This window comes from Dermacentor silvarum, chromosome 1, assembly GCF_013339745.2.
Source record: "Dermacentor silvarum isolate Dsil-2018 chromosome 1, BIME_Dsil_1.4, whole genome shotgun sequence".
NCBI lineage: Eukaryota > Metazoa > Arthropoda > Arachnida > Ixodida > Ixodidae > Dermacentor > Dermacentor silvarum.
In genome coordinates, this window is record NC_051154.1 from 187,614,011 (window position 1) to 187,636,152 (window position 22,142).

A 22,142-nucleotide genomic window follows, 5' to 3' on the forward strand; every position below is an offset into this window, starting at 1 on the left:
AGTACGGGGGCGTGAGTTACCACTGGGTAAGCCGAAGCTGATACAAAAGCCTGCAGCACACCGCCAATGGACGGCAAAAGATTGTTTTCTGCCACGTCTTCATCAGTCAGATGACATGTTTTCTCTATTGCAGTTGCGAATGCTATAATCCGTATTTACTGTTGTCGTGTGCACACTAGTAGTGACGCAACAGGTCCTATCAGCTTTTTAAAAGTGTGCCAGCAAAATGCTTTAAGCCTCTGATTTCATACAAGGCTCATCGTTGTAGAGAAAACATCTCTAAATAAAAATAATAAATTCATTGTGCTGGCAACAAGTGTTGCATGAAACCAAAGGCTTGCAGTGTCCGCCAACACTGCAAGCCTTTGGCCATAGATTTATGTGTTGCTTTCACTGGAATTAATGTTTCATTGGTCCTTTTGCTTGCTGTGGCATTGAATAAAGCATGCAGATGCATTCTTCTTCAAAGTGCAGTGGTCATCCAGAAAACAAAGTATTATTTACTAATAAAGTAAACGAGAAATAGCTTTAAAAAAAATTCTTGGTTTCACATACCCTAGTTTACATATCTAAATGATAAGGGATTTGATGTAACATGACGCAAGTTTTTGCAGGCCCCACCATTTAATAGCACTGCCTGTGATGAATATAAAGTGATGATTTTGATGTCTATGTCTTCAGTGAAGCACCGGATGCCACGACACCTTTTCACATGCAGGAGTGATGAGAATGAACAGCGAGTTATAAAATGTTGAGTGGTCAGAGGTTTGCAAACTTTTTCTGTGACCAAGTTAGTTTTCATTGACAAAATGTGGTCACCCACTTAAATCCTCATTGTGAGTAGTATTTTCTTTTATTTTCTATTCTTTCCACCTGCTTACCAACCATCGTTGTACACCATACAAAATTCCAATAAATTTCAGGTCAATATATATATTTTTTTTATTCAGGAAAGCGTTCACAATGTGAACTTCAAAGGCAGTAATAGGCTGCTGTATAACATTGAACATAGTGAATACAGTGAACATTGTGTGTGCACAATCTTACTTGGAATGCTGTTCATAACTCGCTACTGGATGGAGAAACTTGCATAAAAGCTTTTGTGTCCTTTAGGAACAGTAGGCATAAATTTTTTTTTGACACCTGACAGCAGTGCTGGGTCTATCCTTTGCATAACACATTAGATAATAAATTTGGCATTAAACAGATTACTTGAAGTCTCTTAGGGAAAACACTGAGAGACCTGGAACACAGAGTGAAAATGAATAAAGTGAGCCTTCTTGTTCCTGTCAGTAGCAAGTGTGGAACATTCACCTTTTTGTAGATGCTCAGATAAGTGTATCGACACGTGCCCAATGCTCTCTGCACCCCTTTATGCAGGTTATGCAGCTGCAGATAATGAACAAGCGCTTGAGCTCTGCGCTGGCAGTGGCTCGACTGCGGCAACCAGATGCACAGAAGGCTGGAGCAGCAGCGGCGACAGCAGCATCTGGCCCACTCAGCAGTTCACCGCCACTTACCCTGGTGGGAGGGCTTAGTCGCAGCACAAACCTCATGGAAGATAGCGTCACTGAGCAGCTGCTTCAGCTTGGACTAGAACTCTCGGTCAGCCAGCACCCAGCCAAGCAACCCAAGCTTGCCAATGGGGAGCTCTAGTGTTACCAGGTTTATCTGTCTGTTTCACCCTGAGATCAGGGGTCACTTGTGATATGCATAATGGAGCTTGGGAGCTTATTGTTGATTGCTTGGGATGATATCATGTACTGAGAGTGATCTGTTTACTGCTGAAGGCCTGTTCTGACTTTGCTTGTGAAAGATAGGTTTTTATTCACTGTATTTTGTGTTCTATGCAACTGAATGCTTTAACAGATTAAGACTTGCTTGGAGTCCTGTTGCCCATTTAGATGTAACAGGGGAAATGGGGGCACAGCGAACAGAAGTACTCATTGTTCTAGACTGCTTCAGCATTTGAAATCAAATAATGTGATTTCTGAAGGTCTGTCCTGATGCTGCTCAACATGAGATTGTAAAGATGTCTGTTTATTACATGCATGATGTTATGATATATTCTTGCACCAAATTTAGTGACAGAGGTAACAGCTAAAGACTTTTTAATCAACCACTGTGAATGAAGGATAGACTGCTGATTTGTTGGGTAGCAGAGAAGTTCTTAAAAATGTGTTATGAACTTTGTCATGGCTTAACACGTTAACAGTAACGTGCGAACAGTGCTGCCAGCTTGAAATTTGTACACTGAGGTTCTGAACTCATCAAGGGTCCCAGGGTCTAGTGATGTGATACTGCCATGCTTTACCTCAATAAATTATGTCACTTTGCTTCATTTTTATTAATTGGACTCCATTTAAACATGCTTGTTGGATTTCAAGCAAAGCTGTTTATTGCAACCAATAGCCGCAGGTTTGAACTAAATATTTCGTTGTTTTGTTGTAAATCTGCATCTATCATGGCACCTATAAACTATTTAGTTCTTTTTTTACAGATGAATTGTAAAAGTACATTTTGATTATTTGTGTTTGGAATGTAATGGTGAACGCTTTTTGTTTAGTAAATATAGGCATTATTGTTTGTCTTATTTAACTGATGATTTTCATAAAAGTGCAAAAGCTAATTTATTTGCTTTTTTTTAATTTTTTACAGAAATATCTATTAGAAGATCTGCTGTTATGTCGCTCATTCCATTGACATAAAGCCTGTTGCATTCTCTTCGACTATGCATGGACTTACGACTTCCTATATGCAGATTGTTTTCTGCAATGCTGGCAGGCCCTGTGCTCATTAACAGAGATTATGCATGAGCCTAGTGTAGACGGCAACAGTAGTTACGGGCATATAAACATGTTTTTTATAGCGCTCATTCCTGATGAGATGCCTGCTTAAGCGACATACTGTGCTGCCATTGCACATGGAGAGCCTTTGTTTATGGAAAAATGGCTGCTTTCCAGAGGGCTTATAGTATGTTTTTCTTTTGCATTGCTGGCAATCTAGTAGAGTGTTTTTTTACTGGGATATGTGACTTTATATAATGCCTCCTGGCCTTTATTTGGTAACAAAACACAAGAGTTCAAGCTCCTTGTGCAGTATGAGGCGTTTGCATGTGCTGCTGGAGTAATGCACTGTTGTAAACAGGGCAGGAGATAATTTCTTTAACACACTGTCCATTGTGGCATTGTGGCAGTTGGAATTGAACCAATGGGGAAGCAGGAACAGTGAATTTGTAAGCAGTATCTGTAAATTTTTTTTTTAGTGTACAAAAAATTCTTAACTGCCAGGTATGGATATATGACCTTCAGGGCACCCATGGTAGCTATCCTTTGTGGCAAGGTAAACAAGACCCACCTTCACAGTAGGCCAGTGTGTTTGAGTCATACCCTTGCACTCTTTGCAGCTGTGTGGCTCTTCTGCCAGAAAACATGTCCAACGATGGATGAAGCATAAGCCTACACGTGCATGTGCTCCTCAAGCATGATACTCCATGTTAGCTTTCTTTTGTACTGATGGAAAATTAGTGCTCTTGCTCTGCATGCTTATCAAAAGTCATTGCATAATGCAGTAGGTAACGTACCGCTTATATGTTGTGCTTTTGATAACCTTGTTTATGGAAATCATAGTGATCTAATAGTGTTCATTGTCAATTACATTGCAAACTTTTCACAGAATAAATTTGAACATGTATAATGTCGCTCGATCAACACTAAGGATAAAGCGATTTTCATTTGCATAATTGCCACGAAATGCATATAGCTAAAATTGTGCTACTTGCATTATTGACTTCATAATGATTTACATGTTGGTGTAAGATGCCAGTGAGTATTGGCAGCACTGGTAAGGCTGTGATTCCCATTAGCATCGTAAATTTAAAGTGTGTTGCAGTTAGTTTACAGGCTGTCTGTAGCTTTGTGGTCATGCGCATCACATAAGCTGTCTTGAAGCCATTCACAGAAATGCATTCTATATGTCGGGCAAGTGATATAAGTTTATGGCTTCAGATGCAAGAATTTGCATTTGTCATCCTTGCACTAAACAGTTTACATGCTTTATCTTTGCGTGTCAGTGACTGTGTTAACAGCACTGTAGAGATCTTGTAGAGACCTCAGAATTTCGGTGCTAGGACTATCATCAACTGCATAATCAGAGGTTTATGGTCTCCTGAGCTGTTGTATGTTCATGGATGGGCCATTCTTCTGTCAAAAGCACCATTAAACTGTTCAAGCTCATTCAGCACAGGCTTTAATGAAAGACCTCTGGACACTTTAACTGTGGTACTCAGCTTTTACTCATGTCTCATCCCAGCTGTACCAGAGGTATGTTTCTAATGCTTCATGCATATCTTTTTGTACTTGAAAGGATTGCCATGTTAATACCCAAGCACGTAAAATAATGACTTTTTACACTTGCTGGCCACATACAAATGTAAGCTGTCCAAACATGGAATTGAGTGTCGACCAAAGAATTTTGGTGCAGTGCTACCATCTGGGACATTATTGTTGGTGAAAAAAAAAAAAAAGAAAAATCATTTTGACCTTGTACACCCAGTGGATCTATTTCTTCCCTCCATATGTGCTTCTGCCTGTTTTGGTGGAATTGTGTTGGTGGCATGCTTTGTAAAGTGCAAGTTTAGCATGCAAAGTGAGAATTCTGGAGAAATGTTTCAGTGTTTAGTATGTAGTATCATACTTCTAGTGAATTGCCAGATGGTGAGGGCCCTCAATATGTTTTCTGTTTCCAGAAACATTGCTTAGGCATTGTAGAAGCCTGCTTTAGGTATTGTGGTAGCAGCTTAGACACTACTGAACTCAGCTTCAATGCTCTGAGGCAGGGCTTTTAAAGGAAACTAGGTTTCTGTGGTTAGAAAAAAGAAAAAAAGTGCGTCGATTTGCACCACTTCCCGCACTTCGTTTTCCCATCAGTGCTGTTTTATATGCAATAGAAGTGCAGCAGTACATTAAGCATGCTTCTGGGTTTTCTGTACATGTCTGTCATGTTGCCCTCCATAGGAACCGAGATACCTGCTCGCTTGTCCATTATGTGTTGGTGATGTGATGCATGGCTGGCTGCTGTAGTTCTTGCTGTGCAGCATTTTTGTGTTGCTTTTATTGAACAAAACATGAATTCGCTTCCCATATAGCCATGTTAACATCTGTGAACTGTTTGTTTCCAAGCATGTGTTCACATTTTGGTTATAGTATATATCATTTTGAGATGCGGCCTATGTTTAGGTAATTATTTAGGGATATTTAATTTCATTAAGGTGCTTTTTATACTTGTAAAATTTTATTTGTTAAGCTTACCACAGGTGCAACTTGCTGTGTTTGCTACATCAACTTTGAGCTGTATAGGTTGATTTGGATCACAAATACAGAGCTATTTCTAATAGCTTTTTCTATGTGAGCAAGACCTCATTTGTTGAATTTTTTTAGGCAGGCCATTATGCCACAGGTTTTTTGGTCCAGTTTGCCTACGGTGTGCAAATGTGTGAAAGGTACGAGCTTAACTGTTACACACTAAGCACAATCAAAGTCTGACAATGATGCATGACAAATAGGCTGTATTACTTTGCACAGATACCACTTTGGAGCACAAAAATGTCCCAGTGCTGATTAAATGTTGCAAACTTTGAGGCTGTAAAAATGTGGTTGAAACATGTTACACATGAATCATATTTTGATTTTGAGGCCCAGCTCCTTCACTAAATCATAACTCAAGTTTTGTTTTGAAAAAGATACTCTCTGAGGTCAGTTTTTAACAGAAAGTCTTTCGTGATATCAGGAAATGCATACTTAATGTTTTTGTACATGTTGTAAGATAAATGTAAATCAAGCAGATTTCGCTACTTTATTCAAATTGTGCACTTATGCGCTTATTTTATGAACACAGCAACACGTGTATCCATTGATGGAGCATACCTTTTTGCAAGACAGGCAATATTTCTTGTAAATAACTTTGTGGCCCCTTTATTATTATTTTCTTTGTCACTTGAAATGTTAAGGTATTAAGATAGACTACTTAATACACACAATGTACAATAAATGTGCTGCTTTTGCAACAGTTATACACTCATTTTAAATTGTGGTAAGAATGACGTATTGTAGATTTTCATGCTTGCTGTGTATTAGCATGCTATATATACTTGCATTCAAAATAGACAGGTGTGCATTCTTTGAATGTCTCAAATTTTGATCTTTTGTTGTAGCTTCTGTAATAAACCTAAAGTTCTTTGGTACAGGTTATTGCAACGATTGCATATACTGATCTGTGTTAACATTTGTTTGTATATTTTTGTAAATAAAGAGACATTTATTATAGTTATTATTTATTTTATGTTTCGTAGGGTGCTTTAAGGGCTAGGTCTTGCAATGTTCTGCATCTTTTGTGATCTTACTTCAAAGTGAAACATTGCAACATTATGAAGAAGTGAGCTGTATACGGTGCTGTCCTGCAGTGCCAATGAGAGAATGTGATGCTGATATACTCTTGGGAATGACTGGCACATGATTGTTTCAGGCTCTGGCACTATACAAGTTGCACATATGACAGTATGCTTCCTATATGTCTTGTATTCGAGTTTGGAAGGCGCTTGACGCAAAAGACCTTTTCTTTTATATACAAGTTGATGTTGCATTCCCCTCAATTGTATGTAGAATTAAGTAGAAAGTAATAGTCTGCTAGTGGCAACCCTATCTTCCTCCTCCTCAAGGAAAAAAAAATTGTATGTGTTGTCGTTTGATCTTGTTTCCTGCTGTGTTTAGAGTCTCTTTCATGCCTGTTTACCCTGGCTTCTGTTAAAAAAGAAAATAAAGCACTACTGCAATAAATTGGTCTCTTCTTTGCTTCATCATCATCAGCCTATATTTATGTCCACTGCAGGACATAATTTGTTTATCTACATTTAAACTGGAACTGTGTTTGGAACTGGAACATTTAAACTGGAAGTGTATTTAGAATTATGTAATTAACCCTTTCAGGCACGATGTACACAATTGTGTATGCCAAGATAGTGCATCAACAGCAAAAGCAATGATGAAAGTAATGATAAATACATCTTTAAACACTTTCTGATTGGAATTGTGTTGCAAGTTTGAATGACATGTGCAAAATGGTTTAGTAATATGAGTAAGAAGGTAAACTGTTGTGTATTTTTGCTCAGTGCAAGTATCGTATGCAATGGGTTCAATGGTTCAGTAGCTATATAGGTGCTTTTCAAGCCTGCTAGACATGAAATGGCTAGTTATGTTCTCATACCTGATGTTCCTTTAGCGAGTTTTCGCATGGAGTCCACATTCTGCAAACTTGCCAAAACTCGCTAAAGGATTGAAATCTCTTAATCTATTCTGCAGCTGTACACCTTTTATTATGTAAGAAATGCGGTGAAAGTAAGTTTTCAATCAACAGAATTAATTGGCGCTTCAAGCAAACATGAACACATCTCACTCGGTGACCGCGCCCACACGCTGTCAAAACGCTGGAATGAAAACGCGGCAACGGCAGCGAGCGAATTGACCTTCGGGCTGCCTCTCGCTTCAACGCGAACTAAGCGGCGAGAACACACTGCACTCGAAGCTATTTTTCCTTCCCCCATTACGGCGACGGCTGTCCAATCCTCAACTAGAATGGGGAAGTGTGTTGAACGCACCGGTAGAGTGTACTAGAATATGGTAGAGTGGGACGAGCGGCTGGGGCGGCGCATGCTTTGCCGTGAGGCGCCCGACGTGGAAAAATACTGGGGCGGCGCTGCGGTCGAAGTGGATTGGGCCGCATCAAGGTCGCGCCGTTGGAAACTGTTGGCGATACTGCTCGACAGGGTCATTCGTACTACTTCGCGCGCTGGTATTTGCATTCAGACCGATCAAATGGGGTTCATAACAGCATATGACATGTATTTATGCCAAGAATAAATTCCTTTCATTTCTCTTCTTTATTTTTTTATTATTTTCTAATGCCGCTCGGTGATTGCGCGTGCATTGCGGCCACAGTGTCGGCTTTCATTTTACTATGTTATTGTACGGTTAATTCCCTTTGGAGAAAATTTATTTTTTCTCGTTCTTCAAGCAGCATGTATCTCTCGTGTGTATTGTTGCGCATATAGTTTTCTATCAGTAGGTCTTGTGAAACGCAGACAAAGCAACATATGTAACCTTCCGGCTTGCCGCTTCAAACAAGTAAAGCATGCCTGCCCCATCCGGCGCCTTGTACTTAGGTTTACGGGAAGCATTGGTATAGATTAAAAAAAGAAAAGAGTAAACTGCAGTGCAACGTTCCATTCAAGTTACCGCCTTTCTCGCGTAATAGAATTCGGAGTAATTGGTACGGGGTCATTTATTGCAGTCGGACCTCGAGCGCCGAATACGGTTTTAGTTAGCCATTCTATATGCTAATCTTTGGCCGTAAGCCGTACGTGGAATTTTTTTCCAGTCGATACTTCAAAAATGAAAAAAAAAAAAAAGAAAGCAGGCCTGCGCGGTAGCCTAATTAGTGCATGCCTATATCGTACGTGGATACGGCGTTGCGCTGATAATTCTGGAGCTCGCGAGTTCAGTCCAGGTCGCGGAATTCGATGGGAACTAAATGGAAAAAGACTCGTGTACTTCTATTTAGGTGCGCGTTAAAGAACCCCAGGTGGAAAAAACTAAACCGGGTGCCTCATAATCATATCGTGGTTTTGCCACGTAAAACCCAAGAATTTGCTCATATTAAAAAAAGAAAAAAGCATGTGGCTGCGTTCTTCGGCTTATTTCTGGGGGTGTAAACAACATAAATTATTCTCGAGTCTGATTTCCGAGAAAAACATGTTACGCTTATCCTATATTTCATGCGTAAATGTAATGCCGTTCCCAAATGTATGACCGCTCAACTCTGCAGCTTGTATATTACAAACGGCTGCGTTCAGTTATCCGGTGCACTATCATAACGACTATAATGAAACAATCAAAGAAACGACATGTCTCACATACACGTGCAGATCTGTTGCGTTCGTTGAAGAAGATAAGTGTGGTACCCCATTGGGCACTCAGGCTTAATGGGTTGCAAACATGGTGAGACTGTCAAAAATTTGTTGTGTGTGTGTGTCAAAGACACACACACACACACACACACACACACACATATATATATATATATATATATATATATATATATATATATATATATATATATATATATATATATATATATAAAGATGGTTTTGCCTGCTGTGAACATTAATTCTGCGGATGAGAGTTTTATTTCCAGTATTCACTAATAAGTGTGTTTGTTACTGCAAACACGTGCGCTTATTCCGGTCGGGAGTTCTCACTTTTTCAATTATTGCATTTAGAATATATGTTATTTTTTCCCTTACATATATATATCGTAAATATATATGTCTATGTACCGTTTGATTTAATTACCTAGGAATACATTGGTCATTCTGCGCGCCACGCGCATTTAATAAACCTGGTTTATTTCACTCTAATATTGTTTTCTTCGATCATTGTCCCTGATCAATATCCACCAACAAGAAGCGCGTGTAAAATGACACGATATCAATAAAAAGTTGTCGCAGTTTCACCTAAAAGGCGAAGCATCAATTGCGATAGCAAATTTGTAGAGAGCTATACAGAGTAATGATATTAGCTTTATCAGCTGTATAAACTTGCACATGCAGCAGCACCGGCAACACGCAGAACTGTTGTCGACGCCGTCGGCGTTTTGCCCGCGTTCGCTCAAAATGCGTGCGGCGTTGGTGACTGTTGCCGGAGCCTCTGATATAAATAGGCACTTGGTGCCGCAGCTAAACGTCGCCTCCCTTCCCTCCCCCCCCTCCCCCACGGCCTCTCGCGCGTCGGAAGAAGGCGCGTTTGCTCTACATATATGGTGATTGTAAAGGAGGAAAGAGACGCCTACTTCTGCAGCCCTTAAGGGAGCACGGCGCAGAACGCGCGTTTGTTCTCCGCTGTGCGTTCACTCCCCGTGAAAGCGCGCGCCCCTCGCGCCCTTTCACTCGCACGTACAGCGTTCCCCGCGTGGCGACGATTTCATCTCCATTGACGTCATACGGAACCTCACGGCGACGCCGACGGCAGAAATCTGCTTTTGAGTGTCCATATATTTGCTATCGCAATCATAAAATTTTCTTACGTAGCCTTTATGGTGCGGAGATACCAGTTACTTTTAGAGGACAGTGGTAAAAACAGCAGTTCACCTGGCTAAACTACATTTGGCACATTCCGTCAAGAGTCATGGGCGCACCAAAGCAACTAAAACATTTAAAAAATGTACAGCACAGAGGTTCTACGAGAAAAACTGGGCGTGCGCCAGCGTCCGCGTAGCGAACGCGCGCTCGCTTGACAACGACAGCAAAATTGAAGACGTCGCGTTGTATAATCTATGCCTCAAATATATATGTTTGGCAAAATGGTGTAAACATAAAGTTGCAGTTGAAATAAAGCGCTATTTTAAGAGCGTACTATGCGCAATCGGCCTCGGCGCCCGCAGCGAAAGTACGTCGAATATGCCGCGGAGCGCGTCTCCGCCCCAATCCAGTTCGCTCGCAGCGCCCTCGCACTATTTTTCCACACGCGCCGCCTCAGCGGCAGAGCGCCGTTCGGCCCACTCGACCATTGTCTAGTACACTCTAGCACCGGCTCGCGCGTGGCTCTTTGCGAGGAAACACCAGGTGGCGCTGACGCGCACGTCAGTAAAGAAAAATCGGCAGTCATGACTTTTAATGATAATCAGGGCAGCGAGCATAGGATACAGGAGGTTACGCTGGAGGTGGTGGATAAGTACAAATATCTTGGAGTGTGGATAAACAATGGGGCTGAGTACCTAACGGAACATGAAAAATATGTGACGGCTAAAGGTAGCAGAAATGCAGCTGTGATGAAAAATAGGGCACTGTGGAATTACAATAGGTACGAAGTGGTGAGAGGGATTTGGAAAGGGGTGATGGTCCCTAGTTTGACTTTCGGCAATGCGGTCCTGTGCATGAGATCAGAGGTTCGAGCAAGGTTGGAAGTTAAGCAGCGAGAGGTAGGTAGACTGGCTCTGGGAGCACACGGAAATACACCAAATCAGGGGGTACAGGGTGACATGGGATGGACGTCATTCGAGGGCAGGGAAGCCAGCAGCAAGATAGAATTTGAGGAGCGATTGAGAGAAATGGCAGAAAAGCGGTGAGCAAGGAGAGTTTTCAGTTATTTGTACATGAGGAATGTTGATACAAAATGGAGGAAGCTGACCAGAAAACTGTCAATCAAATATTTGGACTGCAGGAGGGGTGCAAACCAGGAAACAGCGGTTAAGAAAAAGGTTAAGGAAACAGAGAGGGGTCTGTGGAAAACAGGGATGCAGACGAAATCAGCACTGGGCACATACCGAACTTTCAAGCAAGAAATTGCCAAAGAAAATATCTACGATAATTCTAGGGGAAGCTCTTTTGTTGTTTGAAGCCAGGACGGGAGTATTGCGGACTAAGATGTACCGAGTCAAGTACCAAGGTATAGACCACGTTGTGCTGTGCGTGTGGAGAAGAGGAAACGACTGAACACCTCATACTTTTCTGTAAAGGGCTTAACCCTACAGTGCAAGGCAACGGGGCTGATTTTTTCAAAGCATTGGGGTTTAGGGACAGTGAAGGCAAAATAGACTTTAAGCGGGTAGAAATAACCAAACAGAGGTTATCTGATTGGTGGATAAAATCAAGGCAGGGGTGAAATTTCACCCACCACAAAGTACAAAATATGTTAATAGTCATGGCTAGGTGGCGTATGCCACCGCCCGGTTTAAAGGGTTCAGCCTCATCCATCCATCCATCCATTCATCCTACTGCCATCCTTTGATAAACGCCGCTTCTCTCTCTCCTGTATCTCCGATTGGACGATGATAGCGCGCGATTTTCACTTCTTTATATTTTCTTTTTTTCCGTCTCAGAGCCACGTTGAAAGTCCTCTGCGCAGTCACCGGCGGTGACGGCGGCGCGCGCCCGGCCTGAAAGCTTCAACGTGGACTTTTTAGGTGCGCCACCGTCGACTTGGCTTTTGCAAGCAAAAAGTAAAGAAAAAAGCAAGCGCTTTAGGAGAGGAGGCGGCGGAGGAAAGAGTAGATGGCGGTACTTTTCTTATATACTGGCGCTGAGCCGTGCTCCCTCAAGGGCTGCAGAAGATAGCGCCAACCTTTCCCTTTCCCTCAAGAACCACTTATCATCATCATCTTATATAGGGACTTTACGTCATCCATCTACAGCAAGGATTTCCGCCACTAGAACAAACGCTACAATAATAAAGCGCGGCCGGAAGGTCGCTGCTCCCGGTCCCGTAGATAAGAGAGCCACGCTCAGCGGAGACCAGTGCCTCAATAGTCCCTAAGCGATTAAGATTATGTCCCTAGGCACCTAGGAGCTCCACGATTGCCATGACAACACGTGTTAAGCGGAAGTCACGTGACCCGCAGTGCCACGCCCCCGCTGTACATAGAAAAATGACGATGTCGTCAGCTAGCGATTTCCGGTTCGAGGGTTAGCTCTTCTGTTGCTTCATTCAGCCTTGTCAGCAGTTTCTACAGTGTGATTTCCCGCTGTTCGCGAAAAAAACACGCTTCAGCAACGTAATTATGGTTGGCTGCTCGGCATTAGGGTGCGTGAACTCTTCCGTGAAAGGAAAAAAAAAATGTTTCGTTTTCCATGGAGTGAAGCGCACAAACGTAAATGGGCAGTTGCCGTCAAACGAGCGACCGTGAACGGCGAGCTGTGGGTACCAAAGGTAGGAGCCAGAATATGTGAAGATCATTTCGCGACAGGCAAGTGTTTTGGCGAATAACTTCTTCTACTAACGTTCTAGTACAAATACCCCCTTTTTAACAATCAGTGAAATACACACAGGTGCACTCAGCAAGGATCTTCACCACATTGATTTTTTTTTTTTTCACTGATTATGTGCAGTCTTCATTCCGGTACAACGAAAAGGCAACTGAGGCTGCACGAGAGAGGGAGAAGAGGTAACGTCAAAATAATTCGTGCACTTTTCAGATACTTAAATCAGTGCTTTCTCTCTGCAGTTATACACGACATGCGTCTCTTGAGAAAAAACGGGAGACTGCGACGACTGCGACAGCAGCCGACGAAATGGCGCGCGCTGGGCACCGCTGCAGACAAAACAGCGGACGCAGCGATCGACTGCACCGTTTGTTATGGGAAACGTTACAAACAGCCACTTATTAGATTGACTTACCACTTATTAAAAACTATTTCTAAGTTAACGAACGTTTATTTGCGCTCGACAAACGCTTGAGCGTGATAAACGTTATATGACTATTTGACGCGACACAAACACGTACGTTAGGGCATGAAATGTCTGCCACCTAAAAATACACTAGTCTAAGGGCGCCAACATAAGTACGAAGGAGCGATAGCTCACACCTACATTTTGGAACTACCCAGCGGTGCTTGCACCGTGGTTTTTCACCAAAGTTCCGCAGTACATATATAAAAGACCAAGCGCGTGAAGCATGGGCATGAAGTGACGGCGGCATAGACGGCGTCGTGGTCTCGAACCGGAAGTGTTAGCAGAATACGCCGTACCCCACAATCCCTTGCGACAACCGAGATTTTGCTATCCACTAAAGTCGCGGTCCACGATTGCCATGACAACACGTGTTAAGCGGAAGTCACGTGACCCGCAGTGCCACGCCCCCGCTGTACCTACTAGCAATTGTATAGTCGCGCCCCGTGCCTGTACGGATTTGTTGTGAAAGCAGTCGCACCCGATTGTGTTTGAGCGCCGTCGTCTTCGTCGAAAAAAAGAAAGAAAACGGTGATACGTCATTGGAGGCGAGGCCCCGCCCCTGCACGGATTTGTTGTGAAAACAGTCGCACCCCCATCTCGGCCACGCTGAGCCGTGTTCACCCGAAGTACACTAGCCACTGTACCCGAAGAGTGGACAACCCTGTACATACCCATTTTGGGTGCGAAGTTCCCGGATGGTATGTACTGCCGCCGCCACAAGTATGTCGTTTCTCCACTGCGGAAACCGCGCCAAGGCGGCGGGCGTCTGCTACGAGCCTGTTATTATTGCGATAGCAATTATATGGACACTTCAACCGGATTTCTGGCGTCGCCGTTGCCGTCGCCGTCGCCGTGAGGTTCCGTATAGATAAAATCTTCGCCGCACGCCGTATGCCCGAGCGGAAGCGTGCGGGGACGCGCGCTATCACGGAGAGCGAACGCACTCAATCTCCCACGCGCAAGCAAGGAAGCGAGAAGCCAGCGCCGGAGGGAGCGGGGGGGGGGGGGGGCGCACTTCTACTCTGGCAACAACCGCGCTCGTCGCTCGCTCGCACCGTCGCTTATCTCCACACGGCTCTGACCTTTATGCGCCGTGCATTCACCGCTCAGTTTCCGTTGAAGCGATAGACCGCACGTACCTTCGCCCGTTGCTGCGGCGTATGCACTCGCTGCCAGCGTTTTGACAGTCGTTGTCTGCAGTCATTCAGTGTGATCTATTCATGTTTGTTTGTGCGCGCTCACACCACGCTTGTTCAATCAGTTAGTAATAGTCGGGCCACATTTTCCAACGCACGCTACACATGCAATGCTGCCCGGGTCGCGTATTTCCATTTGCTAGTAGGTACAGCGTTTGACCGCTGGCGCCACGCTGCGCCGCTCGCGCGTACCATGTTTCGAGCCGCCGCCGTTGGAACGGAGGAGGCGTTGACGGAGAAAACGCTGGGCTGGTGGTGACTTAGCCTGCTGTTGGGATCGGTGGTATTATAAACGCATCACTGTTTTGATGATCCAAATATAATCTCACTATTAGGGAGGGAGCAGTCTACCTGACTGGAGCAGTATTTTTTTTTATTTGGGGTGTTGCTACGCTGCGCTCCGCAACACCCCAACGACCGCCGCTTCGCGTCGGCGCCCGGCACCACGGCTGCCGCCGTGGCGCCGGGGTTCAAGCGACCGCGCTGGCAAACAGTGAGAGAAAAAAAGGAAAAAGCGTGATATTAAAAAAAAGTAGCCAGAGCGGGTTTCGAACCCGCGTACGCAAGATCCCGAAGCGAGCGCCGTGACCACTCAGCCATACAGCCACTTTTTTTTTCTTTCATGGTATTTAATACATTAACATGTCATCCAATAAAACATTCACTAATTGTGCATAGTCATGGAAAGGTGGATACAATGAGACACACAGAAAAACAGAAGAAGCACTGTTCCGCTTTAAAATGGTGGTAAGGCTAAGCACCTCACCAAAATGGGGTACCAGTCCGGTTGAACATCAAGTCCATCATAAACATTCTTTAGGTGCACAGTCATCTGGATGAAATTTACTCTTGTGGGTACAACCGGTTCGGCGTTGCGGTCCATCATTCGCGTCTTCCACAGACTGTGCATTCCCATGAGAAAGAACACGTCGAAAGGTACACTGTCATCATGGGTCGGCAGCAGATATCGCACTGTATGGGGGTTGATTTCAAGGTCTTTCTTTAGAGTCCGTTGGAGGATGTCCCAAAATAGAATGGCATCTTTGCAACCAATAAAACAGTGTTCAATTGTCTCTGGCACATCACAAAGACGACAATTAACAGAAGTCACAAATATACCCTTTTTCTGTAGCCATGTTTTTACCGGTAAAGTTTCACTATGAAGTTTGTAAAAGAATGTTTTGCAGCATGGGGATATATACATTTTACGAACTCGCTTTAGTACATCGTGGCCTGGCCATTCAATGTATAGTGATCGGTAAAATGGAGGCGGAAAAAGCATGGACAGTAAATCTTTGTATAACTTTTTACGCGACACGGAGTACAAGTATTCAGTAGAAAACCGAACTGTCAGGAAACGAACCGCCAAATAAACCTCCTGCATGAACCCCAACAAGCATAAAGGCGAAGAAAAATTTGAAGAAACAACTAAATCAGGTAAAGCATCAACAAGTGTGACTTGCATGAATGACCGAATTATAGGATGTGAAGGATCGCGAAAAAAGAAGAAACGGGACACTATTTGCCGCACGTAAAGATGCACTAAGCCGAGCCCACCCTCACTAACTGGTCTAAAAACATTGTCTCTCCTCATGGGCTCGAAAGTGGAAGACCATATGAAAGTTGCAAAAATTCGGTGAAAGCGTTGGATGTAGAGCCTGGCACAGTGAATAACTTGCAATACGTAGTAAATTTTAGTTGCTAAAAACTTATTGCAGGCTTCAGCCCTTCCGAAAATAGAAAGTCGGTATGGAACGAATGTCTGAGCGTAACTTTGCAAGGCTGAAACCCGTTCTTTCCAATAGTGCGCGCTTAATTTATATGCGTCTAGCGGCACGCCAAGATACGTTGGCGGAACATGAGTCCACTTAATGCCTGCAAACTGTTCTGGCTTATAACACCAGGAGCCGAACCATAAGCCTAAGCTTTTCGAGGAGTTCATTTGTGCTCCTGATACGCTGCCAAATTTCTCTATTGTAGCTACAACCTTTTCAACACTAGGCTTATCTGTGCAGAAAAACGCTAGATCATCTGCGTAAGCTAACACTTTAACCTCATTACCCAGTATGTTGAAGCCATGGATGGAACTTGACTGAATTACGCTTAAGCATAGTGGTTCCAGGTAAAGGGCGAAGAGTAGTGGGGACATCGGGCATCCTTGTTTTACCGAAGAGCAGATAGCAACGGGTTTGGAGAGATGTCCATTAATAACTAAACGAGTAGAACAATGGGTGTAGCAAAGCCTAACTCCTTTAAGCACAATGGAGCCAACATTGGCGTGTTCCAGAAGAGAAAATAAATAGGAATGACTGACTCGATCAAAAGCTTTAGCAAGGTCTACTTGGAGCATTGCAAGCTGCTCAGTGGAACCGTAACAGTACTCAAGAAGTGTACGGGCGATATGTATATTGGTCTGAATTGATCGACCTCTAATTCCGCACGTCTGATGGGAACCAATGAGAATCGACATCGCAAATTGTAATCTATTAGATAAAACTTTTGCAAAGATTTTATAATCAACGTTTGACAACGTGATTGGTCTGTAGCTTTCAACAGAACGCAGTTTTTCCTTATCTGAGCTTTTTGGGATTAAAACTGTGTGGTTTTTGCAAAAAGATTGTGGAAGGGCGTCCACCTCTAAACTTGTAATAAATATATCCAATAATATGGAACTGATAATCCCTTTGAACGCTTTGTAAAATTCGCTTGAAAGTCCATCAGGGCCGGGGGTTTTCGATAAAGGCAGCTGATCAATAGCTTGCTCAATTTCTTGAATGGTAACAGTACCACTGATGAATGCACACTCCTCATTCTGTAAAGGTTTTACTAGAGACACAAAACTCTCTAAGACTTTTGCATCATGATCTTCGGGAGGTGCACTGAACAAAGCATTGTAGTAACTTTCAAATTGTGAAATTATGTCATTCGTATTTGTTACAAGACTACCTTTGGAGTAGATTTCCGAAATTACTTTTGAAGTACCGTGACGTCGCTCATCAAGTAAAGCTTGACGTGTTGGCTGTTCAGAGTGCAAAGCACGGCTGTTTCGAGATCGAACTCGCGCACCTCGGTAACGCAGTGCGTCATACTTTTGTAACTCACATTTAATATTTTCCATATCTTCTATGTAAGTGCCTGGCATTTCGCATTCCATCTCGTAAATGCTACTTAGGCTCTTGAGAAGCATTTTTTCTTCATTCTTTCTATAAAATGATTTCACCGACCCAATTTCTATAGCCACTGTGCGAACCTCTTGCTTAAAGAGTTCCCAAGCAGCAAATAATGGCAAGTCTGTAGAAAAACAAGTTGTTAGGGCCATACGCACACGATTGATAAATTCCTGATCATTTAGGAGCTCAGAGTTAAGTTTCCAGAGTGCCCACTGTGGTCGGAAATTGGTTACAGATTTCTCACCAATTTTTGCGATAACCATACAATGATCAGAGAACGAAACTGGGATAGTACTACAAGACAGTCCTCGGGAGAGGAGTGATGAAGAGACATAAATTCGATCAAGGCGGGCGTAAGAGTGACCTTGAATTCGTGTATAAGAGCAAGAACCCTGTCCCGACGCTCCTATATCTATGAGCCCTGCATTCTCTATCACGTTAGACAAAACTTCACCACTCCTGTCTCGCTGAATGTTAATCCCACTTCGATCACTCGGATCACATACACAATTGAAATCTCCCATTAACACAATGCAGCGTTCACAGTCCAGTAGATTAGACACAGTATCAAATAAAAGAATTCGTTTGGCAGCGTCATTAAATGCGTAGAGGTTAACTATTCGCCATGGCACACCCTGCAACACAAAATCGCAGTATATGTATCGGCCTTCAGCGTCCACATGGTAACTAAATGCTGAACAAAGTAGGCTCTTTTTCAGAAACAGGAAGCAGCCCGCGGATAAACCAAGGGCGTGTGAAACGCAGACATTATATTCAGACAGAAAAGGTCGCAAGGCCCTTTCTGTTTCGTCATCACTCTCAATCTTCGTCTCCTGCACGGCGACGAAGTCGAGGCGATGCCTAGATAAAAGCCGGCGAAGCTGTGCCTGTTTCTGCAAAGACCTAAGGCCCCGTACATTCAAAGTTGCGAAGAGAAGTTGCTGTGTCAGCGCCATGGTGACTAACCACTATACGGACCTAATTATCTATGTGGTCGGTCCTTGATGGCAACGGTGAGGCTCCCTCCGAACCCCCACCAGGCCTCCTGGACCGTGATCGTCGGCACTTTCCTGAGTGTTTCGATGTCTTGCGGCGACGTGCTTTTCTTGTGGTACTGGTCGTGTCGCTGTCCGTGCTTGTTTCTGATGTGTTTGTCGCGCGGCGCTTCGGAATTGATGCATCCGCGTTACTTCGTCTGTCCTCTACCAGCACAGGGCACGTGTCGAGAAGCTTGGGTGAAGCAGATGATTCATTTTCGGCTGCCTCTTTAGCTTGCTGGGCAGGAACTGGCTGTGTGATTACGGGCGCCTCATTGCACTGTTGCTTGGACTGATCATCTGTCGCTTTGCTACCTTCCTTGTCCTTGGGCGGTTGTGCGATGACATTGTCTTTTACATCTAGACGAGACTTGCCGGCACAACTGGTCTCCGCGGCAGAAGGAACATCTCCGGTCGCGTCGAGAACCTCTGTGGCGTCCATTATGTGTTCTTGCACGCATTCATCAGGAGGTCGTGTCCTATGTCGTAACTTGTCGGCGTATGTTACCACACATTCTTCAGCTGTGTGGCCAAAGCGCCGGCAGTCTTCACAACGTGGAGTTCTGCAGCAATTGCGACGAATGTGGCCAACCTTGTTACAGCGGAGACAAAGCGGGGGTCTGCCTGGAATCAGTACAAGGCTCTGCACTCCACAGACAGGTAGGAGATGTGGAACGTCACCCACACCTACTCCGTCAGCAAGAGACAACACCACATCACGATTTAGAGTACGCATTTCTTCCATCTCCGATACTCTCCAGCTTTCTGCTGATATAGATTTCACTTTCCCGTATGCCTGGAGTGAATCTCGAATGTAGGCGTCTTCCAAACGCTCAGGTAGCCATAAAAGCTTCATTTTTACTTCCGTGGGCTCAGGGTCCATGACGATGCAGCGTCTTCCTTTCACTGATAAATCTCCGCACGTGACTAGATTTGATTTTGTCATCGGTGACTTGCACGTCAGCATCCACACGTGCGACATCTGAAATTGGCCAATGGAACTTATTTCCTTTAGGTCAATAACATTCCGAAGGGCGTCTCTGAAGTCTTGGGCTGTGTACGGTCGACCAGCTAAGTCAGCATGCAGGAAAACGGAGTCCACAACCAGCTTACCGGTAGGAAGACGAGGTAGCACAATACGGTAGTCATTGCTGCTGGCTGACGCCTGAGCAGCACCTCGGCCAGGGGCCGATAAATCCTTTGGAGCGGAGAACATGAAAAACGCGACCGTTCGGAACGCCGTCTTCTTCTTTCTCCCTCAGCCATACAGCCACGACTCCAAGGGTTGCATTCGTGCAAACCATATCATTGCGTCCGAGCGCCCTCGGTGAACGGAACCGCCTAGAAACGCGGTACGTGCGAGCGGCGCAGCATAGCGCCAGCGGTCAAACGCTGTACCTACTAGCAAATGTAGTGTTGCCCCCCGCTCACCAAGCCGCTCACCTTACTTCGTATGACATTGCTGTGTTGCTATCGCATTCATTGCTTCGCCCTTAGGGCGAAACTGTGACATTTTTTGGTTGCTATTAGCCAGCATCGCGATAATTTGGGATATATTAAGTAACACGTCACCACAAGGTAATACCGCATGCGCAGTGACTCACCGCACAGAGAACGCGCTTGCCGGCTGTGAAAACGGGTATTTTGTCTATAGATATCCTTCTAGCTTGCTTGGTCCGCGCTTACGCGGCTGTTTGAATAACGCATTTCGCGCGCTTATTTCATTTATTTATGCGTGGAATGAGCAACGTGAACTTGCTGCAGGAGAAAATAAGCTGGAGATCGCGATGATAACCAGGAGAACGTGGAAGATATGGCTAGCTCATGCTAACGCTTTTACACCCTATCGTTTCCTTTCTTTTATTTAATGCATTCGATTTGTTTTACAAGACTGCCTCCCACGCGCTGCTTTTTCTGTATTAAGGCGAAATTATTAACTGGCTCTTGGGAAGCGGAATGTGTCCGTCGGACGGGCCGCGGTACCAAAAATAAGTAGAAACCGCGTAACTCTTGCGTCTCGTTCACTTGGTATATATGCCAAAGTATAGCGTGGAAAGGCACAAATGTGTGACAAGGATGACTGATGGGTCGTGGCATTAGTAACTTGACATGCTTGCATTCACGCCGCGATTAACGACAACAATATGACGTATGGTGGAAACTCGCATTATTCGGCCAGAAATCCTTCTGATGGTGTGGGTGTGACGATAAGAACGTGTTGAATGCCAATCTCAATCTCAATGTGTCGAACTTACCCATATATCATGAAGAACTGAGAGCACATGTAAAGGGTAATAATAGTAATGATAATTCCTGCGGTTTTACATCCAAAAAATCACAATATGGCTATGAGAGACGCCGTATTGGAGGGCTCCGGTAATTTCGACCGCCTAGGGTTCTTTAACGTGCACCTATACCAATGTACACGGGTGTTTTATGCATTTCGCCTCCATCGAAATGTAAGCCGCCATGGCCGGGAATCGAACCCGCGTCCTCGAGCTTAGCAGTCCAATCCAAGCCACTTAGTTACCACGGCGTGTAGGTAAAGGGTGCGCGAGAAAAATACGCGGCAAAAAACAAGACAAACCAAAATAAATTAAACGCTAACAGTGCAACATTGTGTACGTAAGCCTCATTTCATAATTACGAGCGAACGTCAGAAAACGAACGTGATGCATTACGGATGTGCAACTCGTCTTTCGCCTTCTTGCGTTGCAAGAGCGCAAACACTAAGCGCATTTTAACATGAAAGTAACTTTAGGAATATTTATTGCGTATACTCGCTGGTTCGCACATAGCAAATATACTTACTGATAAATAATTATGTACTTGTAGTTACGTAATGAAAGAGGCAACTTATCACCAGAGCATGAACTTTTCATGTTTTACTGATTGAAGGTAACTCTTTTAGAGATATGTAGAATCAATAGCGATATTTTTAGTGCATCGAAGAAAGCAATTTTCAAGACGATTTTCCACTCAATATACTAATGCAAGCACAAACATCGTCACGCGCCATGAATGCTTGTTAGTTTACGTAAAAAAATCACACGTTAAGAAATACCTATGATATCATGAGAAGTTACATGTTGGTAATTTCAGAGAGGATTCACGGATTATTAAAACAAGGCTATTGCAGCAATAACGTTTGCATAACAAATGAGTAAATGGCTAGGCCAGTAGTAGCTATCTAATCATTTCAATTTAGAAAAATATATATTTGTTCAACTTTTTTTATGTTTGTTTACCTAAATTGGCTGGAATGGCTTTTCTTCCGGATGTATAAATTTGAAACAAGTTTCGCTCACGGTTAACCTTAAGGTACATCGTGCGCGAAGCTTGTATTGAAGAAATAGCGTATACAGCAAGAATTGTTCGTGTACGCTATCTCTGAAGCGAAATATGCCAACAATATTGCGGCGCTAGGGCCGTCTCTGCTCCTTCTCTTGTTTCCTTTACACC

General features: G+C 43.9%; 2 protein-coding genes across 5 annotated transcripts in view; one reads left to right on the forward strand and one right to left on the reverse strand.

The window, feature by feature from the left end:
* The window catches only part of LOC119436531 (ecotropic viral integration site 5 ortholog-like), a 241,596-nt gene extending 234,763 nt beyond the window's left edge, over window positions 1-6,833 (forward strand). For 3 of the 4 annotated variants that reach the window (XM_037703399.2, XM_049658398.1, XM_037703398.2), the window contains one exon: window positions 1,381-6,833. In XM_037703399.2, coding sequence (XP_037559327.1) covers window positions 1,381-1,656 — 276 coding nt within the window. In that variant the 3' untranslated portion in view covers window positions 1,657-6,833. The remainder of the gene's footprint in view (window positions 1-1,380) is intronic. The other variant, XR_005189069.2, reaches the window with a different exon arrangement.
* An 11,092-nt stretch (window positions 6,834-17,925) lies between these two features.
* LOC119436098 (uncharacterized) lies at window positions 17,926-19,939 on the reverse strand. The gene has a single exon (XM_049658427.1). It carries the CDS (start codon window positions 19,894-19,896, stop codon window positions 18,622-18,624), a length of 1,275 nt encoding a protein of 424 aa, XP_049514384.1. The 5' UTR covers window positions 19,897-19,939; the 3' UTR covers window positions 17,926-18,621.
* Between the last annotated feature and the right edge of the window lie 2,203 nt (window positions 19,940-22,142).